At 53.2% G+C, this 11,127-nt stretch overlaps 1 protein-coding gene across 1 annotated transcript in view; it reads left to right on the top strand.

Annotated features, from left to right (window-relative positions):
• The first annotated feature begins 639 nt into the window (after positions 1-639).
• Positions 640-11,127, top strand: part of LOC140453967 (OTU domain-containing protein 7B-like) — a 22,760-nt gene continuing 12,272 nt past the window's right edge. The window contains 5 exon segments of the mRNA XM_072548853.1: positions 640-2,737; positions 3,505-3,609; positions 4,624-4,827; positions 5,420-5,590; positions 9,460-9,675. Of these exon segments, the coding sequence (XP_072404954.1) occupies positions 4,743-4,827; positions 5,420-5,590; positions 9,460-9,675 (472 nt within the window). The 5' untranslated portion in view covers positions 640-2,737; positions 3,505-3,609; positions 4,624-4,742.

Raw genomic sequence — 11,127 nt, 5'->3', positions numbered from 1 at the left:
ACCATTTCCTCTAGTTAGGGGAGAGAGCCTAGAGCCAAGATTCAAACAAGGCTGTTTAGGGTTGATGTCAGGGAGAGATACTTCACAGTGAGGGCAGTCGCAATCTGGAACAGTCTCTCACAAAGCCAGTAGTTCAGGTCATCTGCAATCAAACTGAACGACAGAACAGGCTCAAGCTGCTAAATGGCATCTGTTCCTTCAGACTTAAGCAGGCTGCGCTGTTGTACATTCCAGGCCGTCAAATCTCACTCTCTGCACTGAAGAGTGGCCTCTTCAGGAATGCTTGTACTGCTGAAGGCTATGGACAGGAATCGGTGTCCAGAGGGAAGCTGTAGACTGAGTCCGAATCTGTACCCCTTTGTCTGGTGTTTTGGTATTGTGGACACACGTGGTGAACATTAAATATTTAACAAGCAACAGTAGACACTGATGAAAAACTGGATGGAGGGAAAACTACCAGGGCAAGAAACCCGACACCACCGCAATAAACACACACAGGATGCAGGGGAAAAGAAGGAATCTGGAACTGAATGATACAACGTCGTACAGATCGCTTAGGCAATGTGTCTGCTGCCTGCTCTGGGCAGTCTGTGAGGCTGCTCTGATAGTTGGTGTGCAGAAACTGGTTTGTGGTCTGCGAATGGAGGCAGGAGTGAGTGGGAGGTGGAAGTGTGCAGGGCCACAACACAGGAATTTGGGTGTATACAGTGCATTAACAGTAGTACGGTGGATGGAGACAGAGCAGTCAATAAAGCATAATGTCCTAGGTAGAGGCTGCACTAAGTGAGGGATTCAATTGAAGGGAAATTCTTTAAAAAATCCAAAAGAAATGAGAGCGTGAAATACAGGATAGTGAGAGGGGGAGCAATAATCAAAGTGGGACAGCAAGGGGCAGAAAATATCCACAGAACGTGTGCAGCAGAAATTACAACCAGAGTTAAGTAATAAAGGGAACAAGTCACAGTTAACGCTCTGTATTTGAATGTATGCAGCATTTATAATGAGATAGATGAGTCAAAGACACAAGTAGAATAAATGAATATAACTTGATATCTGTTATGGAGACAGGCTGACCAGGACTGTTCCATCTTGACCCCCACTCGCAGACAGAGGATAGTGGTTAAAAGCTGTTTGCATATCTGGGTGGTGGTGTCCAGTGGTACACCACAGGGATCAGTGCTGGGTCCCTTATGTCTCATGAACAATAATGAGGTGAGGATGTGGGGGGGGGAGATGAAGAGTACGTTTGCGGATAACACAAAGATTGGCTGGATTGTTGACAGTGAGGAAGAAGGTTGCAAGATGATATAGACCTGGGCAGACCAGAGGCAGATAGAACTAACCTTGATAAATGTGAGCACGTCGGAGAGAAGTTGAGCACGTTGAAGGTAAGAGAGTATTCAATGAATGGCAGGACACTAGGAAGTTCAGAGGGACAGAGGATGCTTGGAGTGCTTGACCACAGATCCCTGAAGGCAGCAGGACAGCTTAACAGAGTACGACAGAAGGCAGATGGGACACTTGCCTTTATCAGTTGTGGTGTAGGGAGTTCATGTTGGAGTTGTACACAGCTTTCGTTAGGTCCCAGCTGGAGTGTTGTGTGTAATTCTGGTCGTCATATTATAGGAAGGATTTGACTGCATTGGAGTGGGGTGCAGAGATGATTTGCCAGGATGTTGCCTGAGATGGAGAATTTTGGCTATGAAAGGAGGCTGGCTAAGCTCGGGTGGTTCTGTTTGGAATAGAGAAGGCTGAAAGGGGACCTGACTGAGGTGTATAAGATTGAGGGACATAGACCGAAAAGCAGCTGTTCCTTTAAGTAAATAGATGAGCGAGGAAGGGGACATTATTTGGGGGGAGGTTTAAAGGGGAGTTGATGAAAATTGTTTGAGGTGGTGAGGTTGTGGAAATCACTGCCTTGGGAGGGTTGTCTATTCTGGAAACCCCCTCAAGCTTTAAAAAGGACATGGATGAGCACTTGAAATGTCATAGCATTCAAGGCTATGGGGCAAGTGCTGGAAAATGGGATTAGTGTTGGTAAGTCGACGCAGGCGTGAATGGGTTGTATAACTCCTTGACTGTAATACTGGGATCTCTCTATATTCAAGAAAATCTGAGGCTCCAGAAGAATAGGCAACAAGGTGGGGTAGCTTTGTTAATGAAGGAGGGATTAGTGACTGAAATGGAATAGATTGTGATTTGGGTGCAAATGTGGAATGGGAAGGGGAGCAAGTGAAAGGTGAAAGCTGTCTCTCAGCTCTGAAGAGTTTCCTCCCTAGGATAGAGTAGAAATCAGGAATTAATGGAAGTATGAGAGAAAGGGAATGCAATTGTCATGGCTGATTTTAATCAGATGGGGAGAGGTGACATAGAAAATGAATTGGTACTGTGCAGTATGTTGTAAGATTGATCCTTAGCGCAGTACTTTGTTGCACCTACCTGGGAATATGCTGTTATCAATCTAGTGATGTGTAATAATGTTGAATTAATAAAGATCTAGTAGCTAAGGTTACTCTGGGGATAGTGATCATTACTTGGTAGAATTTGAAATATGGTTTAATGGAGAGCAACTCCAGTTTCAAACCTGATCCTCAAATAAGGGCAGTGACAAAGATAGGAACAGAGAGCTGGGAAAACAGACTAAGAGGAAGAGCCGTCAATGAAGCAGATACTTATACCAGTCAAAAAGGTGGACTCGGTGAGAAGGATGAAGAACTCGTGCTTAACACAGGCAAAGGTGAAGAGCATCCAATCAAAAACTAAATCATACAAAGCAGTGAAAGGGCTGTTATGACAACGTGGTAGTGTCCCTGTCTCAAGAGGCACAGCTTCAAGTTTCACTTGTTGCAGTGGAGTATTCAAATGTCACTGAAGAGTTTGATTTGTAAATATTTTCCAAAACAGTTGAAACTGGTAATAGGGCAGAAGATTGGGAATTCTTTAGAATACCAGCAGCAGGTGATGAAAAGCTAACCAAGGGGGAGGAAAATGATTATGGAAGTAAATTGGCAAGAAACATAAAAACAACTGACAAGAACTTCTAGGGATACATGAGATAATAGCTAAACTGAGTGTGGGAGCCTTGGATTCAATTGGGAAATTGATAATGGAGACCAGGGAATGGACAGATATTTGAAGCCAATATTTTGCATTAGCCTTCATGGTGGAGGATAGTGCAAATATTCCAAACATATCAGATAGACACCGTTCCAATAGGAGGCAAGGACTGTATCACAAAAGACAAACTCATGGGATTGAAGGCAGATCAGTCAGCAGGATACAATGACCTGCATCCAAGGCCTTTACTTGGCTGTAGAGAGTGCTACGAGTGGGTGTGGGGGTTTGTGGAGTGGGAGTGCTGACATCCAACAGAAAGGGGGTGATGTTGTACCTCCCAGCTGGCATTTGGTGAAGGGGCAGTCTCCCTGCCTCAGGTACACTTGTTCAAGTCAGTGTCTTTATAAAGCAGGTTGATATTTACTACACTGTTTTTATTTCAAACAGGAAGTGATGTGTATGTTTCCTGGACAGAGCTGTGATGACATCGCCCTAGTGTGTGAGGGAGACTGCACAAATCAGTCACGTGGATTCACCTCTCACATTATCATGGTAGGTGCTCACTGGTGTAAGTGATTGTTCCTTCAAGAGTGAACAAGGACTTGTTTCCAAGATTATGAAGAACAACTGATTCCCATTGGAGCATGTATCAAAGGGGCGGGTTCCCTGACCATGGCTTGTGGTTCAGGTGGGGAAGGAGAGTAGGCTGGAGTATCTATTGGACAATGTACTCCAAGTAAACTGTTGGGCAAGACAGACTAACTTCTGCTTCCTGTTCCATCAAATGGAATGGGACCTTATCATTTATTTTTCCAGTGGTAATGTGGTGGTAGGAGTTGGGGAGGGGGACAGTGGGAGTCTTCTAGGATTGGGAGAGCTGGGAGGGAACCTACACACATTTTGTTCCCTGCACAGTGTTAAGGTCATAGAGAGCAGGCAAAGCAGCAATCGAATAGCAATAACCTATTTCCTACTCCCACGAACCCAACTCTGCCCTTTTCCATGTTCTATCCCCCACTCCCCAAAACCCCTCACCCACCCCTCCTCGCTCCCACCCTGCCCCTCTTGTTAATCTGCCCTCTGCTGTCTAATCAATGTTTTCTTCTGGTTTTGTACTGAATTCCTGATTTTGAACATGACGCTCTGCTTCCTGCTTCAGGATCCTGAAATGTTTTGTCCTTTTCCCTGGTGCTGTGCTGTGTCTTTGAGGGCAGACCCAAACTGCTCTAGCCTCCTGCTCATTGATGGACAATTCAATTGCACAGAGCATCTCACAGTCCAAGAAGGCTGAGTGGGTGTGAGCCAGAACCTTGGCTGGTTGAAACTCTCACCAGAAATTGTTGTGTATAGTGATTGTGGGACAGCTATCTGCCCGTTGAATCATGCCAGCTGCTGTTTAAGCCCAAGAACATTGGATATTCTTGCTTGTGTTACTTTTGAATATAATGGTACAACTCAGGAGTTTCTCCGTTCTCACTGCTCAGAAATATGAGGAGATATCTAGCAGGTAATCCTGGCTGCATCCTCGGCTCAGTCTTATTGACAATCTTTCTGTCTGCTTTGCAGTGATCCAAAGCCTGGACAAGCTCATGGGTTGTCCTTGTGTGTCAGCTGTACATGTCGGATTGACCATTGACCTGTCCACATGGGTAGCTGGCAAATGAGCAAAGGGACTTCATGATTACATGACTCTCGACATGGATACTGTCCTGTCAGACTTTGTTCGCTCGACAGGGGCAGAGCCTGGGCTGGCACGGGACCTGCTCGAAGGTGAGAACCCCCAGAATAGGGAAGGGCCAACAGCAGGCAGAGTGTGAGGCTGGACTACAGTATACTAGACCAGTTCCAAAACTAATCCCATTGCCACACACTCTCTTGTAACAATCCTAAACCAATTCCATCTCCGTAGCCCCAATCTATTCCCACTGCCTGTTCTGTCCCCACAGCCTGTATCAATCTCCAAACTAATCCCATTGCCTGCTCTCCCCATTGCCCTGTATAAATCCCACTGTTCCACACACTACCCATAACCCTGCACCAATTGTAAGCTAATTTCATTGCCCTACTTTCTCCCCATAGCCATATACCAATCCTAAACTAATGCTATTCCTCAGCCCTATACTAATCCTACTGTCCCACTCTCTTGAACTCTGTCAATCCCAATTAGATCCCACTGCTCTTCCTTCTCCCCAAGCCATGAATCAATCCATCTCTGCATTCCAATGCAGTCTCTTTCTTACATTCCCTCAAGTCCTGTCTCAGTCTGTTGCTCACAGCCCCTTGCTTCTCCCAGCGAGGTCTCACTTTCCTCCTCCCCCACTACAAGTGCTGAGAGTGTTGAAAACACTGGCCTGTCTTGCAGGGAAAAACTGGGACATCACTGCAGCTCTCAGCGATTTTGAACAACTCCGCCAGGTGAATGCTGGGAATTTACCGTACTCTTTTAATGAAGGGCGAGGGGTCAAAATGCAGGAGAAGGAACCATCAAGAGTTGTGCGAGCTGTACTGCAGCGTCAGGATGATCCAGTACCAGGTGAGCTTTGATCTCTGCGTGCAGAAGATCCACACCTCATAAGAAAAGCTCATCCATTCAGGCTGAGTAAAGGCAAGACTTCTTCACGCGAATGGTTGTGACTTTTTAGAACCCTCCACCCTCGAGGGCCGTGAATTGTTGTCTGTTTAAGGTTGACATTAACTTATTTTAGGGTTTCTTGGAATTGAGGATCACAGGGATCAGGTAGGCAAGTTGGGGTTGGGCTTGAGGTTGTGGCAGAATTGAGCAGGCTGGGTTGGCCGATGGTCTGTTGCATCTTTTCCTTCTATTTTGGTGAACCTCAAATGCTGCATGCAGGCATTGGATGGGACAGCAACACCTGTGTAGGAGGAGGGAAGAGAGAGGGCATCGTGTCCTCCTGAAGCCGGGGGGGGGGTCCCTGAGTGGGAGGGGGAAGGGGAGGGATATCCCTTCGTGCGAGGGGAGGGCCATTTGTCCCTGCGTGTGTTTGGGCAGAAGGGGAGGGCTGTCCCTGAGTGGGAGGGGGAAGGGGAGGGCCCTGTGTGTGTTGAGGTGGAAGGGGAGGGCCCTGTGTTCCTGTGTGTTGTGGCGGACAGGGAGGGGTGTCCCTGAGGGGCAAGGGGAGGGTCCGGTCTTCCTGTGTGTGTTTGGGGGGGGAAGGGAGGGGTGTCCCTATGTGTTCTGGGGTGGAAGGGGAGGGGTGTCCCGGAGGAGGAAGGGGAGGGCCCTGTCTCCGTGTGTGTGTGGAAGGGTGATTGGGTGTGGGTGGGTTGGTGGGTGTGTGGGGGGGGGGGGAAGGGTGGTTGGGGGTGAGTGGGCCGGTGGTGGGGGGGGGGGGGAAGGGTGGTTGGGGGTGAGTGGGCGGGTGGGGGCGGAAGGGGTGGTTGGGTGCGGGTGGGCGGGTAGTTGGGTGGAAGGGGTGGTTGGGTGCGGGTGGTTGGGTGGAAGGGGTGGTTGGGTGCGGGTGGAAGGGGTGGTTGGGTGGAAGGGGTGGTTGGGTGTGGGTGGAAGGGGTAGTTGGGTGCGGGTGGTTGGGTGGAAGGAGTTGTTGGGTGCGGGTGGAAGGGGTAGTTGGGTGCGGGTGGTTGGGTGGAAGGGGTGGTTGGGTGCGGGTGGTTGGGTAGAAGGGGTGGTTGGGTGGAAGGGGTGGTTGGGTGCGGGTGGGCGGGTGGTTGGGTGCGGGTGGGCGGGTGGTTGGGTGGAAGGGGTGGTTGGGTGCGGGTGGAAGGGGTGGTTGGGTGCGGGTGGAAGGGGTGGGTGGAAGGGGTGGGTGGGAAGGGTGGTTGGGTGCGGGTGGGTGGGAAGGGTGGTTGGGTGCGGGTGGTTGGGTGCGGGTGGGTGGGAGGGGTGGTTGGGTGCGGGTGGGTGGGAGGGGTGGTTGGGTGCGGGTGGGAGGGGTGGTTGGGTGCGGGTGGTGGTAGGGTGGAGGCGGAAGGGGTGGTTGGGTGGGGGCGGAAGGGGTGGTTGGGTGGGGGCGGAAGGGGTGGTTGGGTGGGGGCGGAAGGGGTGGTTGGGTGCGGGTGGTGGTAGGGTGGGGGCGGAAGGGGTGGGTGGTTGGGTGCGGGTGGGGGCGGAAGGGGTGGTTGGGTGCGGGTGGGGGCGGAAGGGGTGGTTGGGTGCGGGTGGGGGCGGAAGGGGTGGTTGGGTGCGGGTGGGGGCGGAAGGGGTGGTTGGGTGCGGGTGGTGGTAGGGTGGGGGCGGAAGGGGTGGTTGGGTGCGGGTGGTGGTAGGGTGGGGGCGGAAGGGGTGGTTGGGTGTGGGTGTGGGTGGAAGGGTGGTTGGGTGCGGGTGGTTGGGGTGGTTGGGTGCGGGTGGAAGGGGTGGTTGGGTGCGGGTGGGTGGAAGGGGTGGGTGGAAGGGGTGGTTGGGTGCGGGTGGGAGGGGTGGTTGGGTGCGGGTGGAAGGGGTGGTTGGGTGCAGGTGGGTGGAAGGGGTGGTTGGGTGCGGGTGGGTGGAAGGGGTGGTTGGCTGCGGGTGGGCGGAAGGGGTGGTTGGGTGCGGGCGGGCGGAAGGGGTGGTTGGGTGCGGGTGGTGGTAGGGTGGGGGCGGAAGGGGTGGTAGGGTGGGGACGGAAGGGGTGGTTGGGTGCGGGTGGGCGGAAGGGGTGGTTGGGTGCGGGTGGGCGGAAGGGGTGGTTGGGTGCGGGTGGGCGGAAGGGGTAGTTGGGTGAGGGTGGGCGGAAGGGGTGGTTGGGTGCAGGTGGTGGTTGGGTGCGGGTGTGGGTGGAAGGGTGATTGGGTGCGGGTGGGTGGAAGGGTGGTTGGGGGTGAGTGGGTGGAAGGGTGGTTGGGGGTGAGTGGGTGGAAGGGTGGTTGGGGGTGAGTGGGGGTGTGGATGGGTGGTTGGGTGCGGGTGGGTGGAAGGGTGGTTGGGGGTGAGTGGGGGTGTGGATGGGTGGGTGGAAGGGTGGTTGGGGGCGGGTGTGTGGTTGGGTGCGGGTGGGTGGAAGGGGTAGTTGGGTGAGGGTGGGCGGAAGGGGTGGTTGGGTGCGGGTGGTGGTAGGGTGGGGGCGGAAGGGGTGGTTGGGTGTGGGTGTGGGTGGAAGGGTGGTTGGGGGTGAGTGGGGGTGTGGATGGGTGGTTGGGGGTGGGTGTATGGTTGGGTGCGGGTGGGTGGAAGGGTGGTTGGGGGTGGGTGGGTGGTTGGGTGGTTGGGTGGTTGGGTGCGGGTGGGTGGAAGGGTGGTTGGGGGTGGGTGGGGGTGTGGATGGGTGGTTGGGGGTGGGTGTATGGTTGGGTGCGGGTGGGTGGAAGGGTGGTTGGGGGTGGGTGTGTGGTTGGGTGCGGGTGGGTGGAAGGGTGGTTGGGGGTGAGTGGGGGTGTGGATGGGTGGTTGGGGGTGGGTGTATGGTTGGGTGCGGGTGGGTGGAAGGGTGGTTGGGGGTGGGTGGGGGTGTGGATGGGTGGTTGGGGGTGGGTGTATGGTTGGGTGCGGGTGGGTGGAAGGGGTAGTTGGGTGAGGGTGGGCGGAAGGGTGGTTGGGGGTGAGTGGGTGGAAGGGGTAGTTGGGTGAGGGTGGGCGGAAGGGGTGGTTGGGTGCGGGTGGTGGTAGGGTGGGGGCGGAAGGGGTGGTTGGGTGTGGGTGTGGGTGGAAGGGTGGTTGGGTGCGGGTGTGTGGTTGGGTGGTTGGGTGCAGGTGGGTGGAAGGGTGGTTGGGGGTGAGTGGGGGTGTGGATGGGTGGTTGGGGGTGGGTGTGTGGTTGGGTGCGGGTGGGTGGAAGGGTGGTTGGGTGCGGGTGGGTGGAAGGGTGGTTGGGGGTGAGTGGGGGTGTGGTTGGGTGCGGGTGGGTGGAAGGGTGGTTGGGGGTGAGTGGGGGTGTGGATGGGTGGTTGGGGGTGGGTGTGTGGTTGGGTGCGGGTGCGGGTGGGTGGAAGGGTGGTTGGGTGCGGGTGGGTGGAAGGGTGGTTGGGGGTGAGTGGGGGTGTGGAAGGGTGGTTGGGTGCGGGTGGGTGGAAGGGTGGTTGGGGGTGAGTGGGGGTGTGGATGGGTGGTTGGGGGTGGGTGTGTGGGTGTGTGGTTGGGTGGTTGGGTGCGGGTGGGTGGAAGGGTGGTTGGGGGTGAGTGGGGGTGTGGATGGGTGGTTGGGGGTGAGTGTGTGGTTGGGTGGTTGGGTGCGGGTGGGTGGAAGGGTGGTTGGGGGTGAGTGGGGGTGTGGATGGGTGGTTGGGGGTGGGTGTGTGGTTGGGTGGTTGGGTGCGGGTGGGTGGAAGGGTGGTTAGGGGTGAGTGGGGGTGTGGATGGGTGGTTGGGGGTGGGTGTGTGGAAGGGGGGTGTAAAGGGAGGAGCATTGTGAGCACCCTATTTCCCAGCAGTGTGAGGATAGTGATAAATAGAATGAGGGTTTTGTTTAATTCTGCCATTTAACGGGAATGTTTTGCTTTGAGCAGAAAAGCGGCTGACCCGGGGAATCTCTCACGCCAGCTCCACCATTGTCTCTCTAGCACGTTCCCACATGTCGAACAATGGCAGCAGTGAGCACTCACTGGACACTCCTATCTGCACCTTCCAACTGCCTGATCTGACTGTTTATCGCGAAGACTTCCGAAACTTCATTGAGAGAGATTTAATCGAACAATCGATGCTGGTGGCACTGGAGCAGGCTGGTAAGTCAGTCAGTCCCTGTTGGCTTTGGTTTATTCAGACAACAACATGGTAAGGGTATGGGGTGCAGTGGGCTGGAGCCCAAGTGCATTGCAGTGTGTTCTCACAATCAGGGTCCTAGTGAGCAAGTTAATTAGATTAGTGTAATGGCCCCTGTTCCTGTGTTGCTGTCTCTCCCATGTGTGGGATGCTTGGTTCTGTGTGAATGAAGCACCTTCTCTTGGTAACTGATCCCATGTGAACACGCCGTCATCCTCTGGCCGAACTGGAAAATAAAAACCAGGAAGTAGAACCCAAGCCATTTATTTGTTACCTGAGCCCAGTGATAGAATTACAGCCAGTGAGTTGAGAAGTCTGCTCAGTGTAATGGACAGGACCAACACGGATGTTAACATTCACTGGTGAATTCATGTCAACGTTCTGTGCTTAGATGACTGACGTCATAGTCTAAAGAAAGGATCCTGAGATCATCATGTGGTTCAATGCAGAGTACAACGTTACTGTCCCTGTTGACCACTCTCAGGACAGGGACAGTACATGGTTAGACAGAGTAAATCTCCCTCTTCTGAACTGAAATGAAGGAATGCTTCTTTGATACTGCCCCCATGAAACACTCGCAGGACAGGGGCAGAACGGGGTTAGATACGGAGTTAAGCCAACCCTGCTCTCTCCAACTGAGAATAAAGCTACCTTAAACCCTGCCCCTGTCAAGCACTCATGGGACAGGGGCAACACTGGGTTAGATGCAGAGTAAAGCTCTCTCTCTAGGCTGTGACCCATCGCACACTCCCAGGACAGGGACAGCATGGGGTTAGATACAGAGTAAAGCTTCCTCTACATTGTTCTCCACCCACCTCCCCCATCAAACGCTCCCAGGACAGGGACAGCACTGGGTTAGGTATAGCGTAATGCTACCTCGACTGTTTTAAACAGGTAGTAAAGTTTCTTCTACGATTTTAAACTAGAAATAACACTTCCTTGACACTATCCCCATCGAACCCTCCCAGGACAGAGACTGCACAGGGATGCAGAGTAAAGCTACCTGTAGTCTTTTTTTCGCAGAACTGAAAGCCTCCTCTACATTGTCCCCATCAAACACAGTGTAACGCTCCCTCGGCATTGAGCTCTGGATATTTTAACCCAGTCCCACTGAAGGATTGGTCACAGATTTCCACGTCATGATGGTGAATGACTTGGATGAACTTGTAGGTGGTGGCGTTTCCATGGATCCGGGGAATGGGACCTTCTCGGGGATTGTGGTCAGAAACTGAAACTAGGAGCAGGAGTAGACCATTCACCCAGCTCCGTGATTCCATCTGATCACAGCTGATCATCCAAATCAGTAACCTGTACCCGCCTTCTCTCCATAACCTTTCAACTCTGTTGTCCTAAGACCTCTGTCTAACTCTTTTGTGAAAACCTTCTACACTTTGTCCTCAATCACCTTTTGTGGC

This window comes from Chiloscyllium punctatum, chromosome 28, assembly GCF_047496795.1.
Source record: "Chiloscyllium punctatum isolate Juve2018m chromosome 28, sChiPun1.3, whole genome shotgun sequence".
Classification (NCBI taxonomy): Eukaryota; Metazoa; Chordata; class Chondrichthyes; order Orectolobiformes; family Hemiscylliidae; genus Chiloscyllium; species Chiloscyllium punctatum.
Note: the sequence above shows the minus strand (reverse complement) of the source record. Positions and strands in the feature narration are given on the sequence as shown.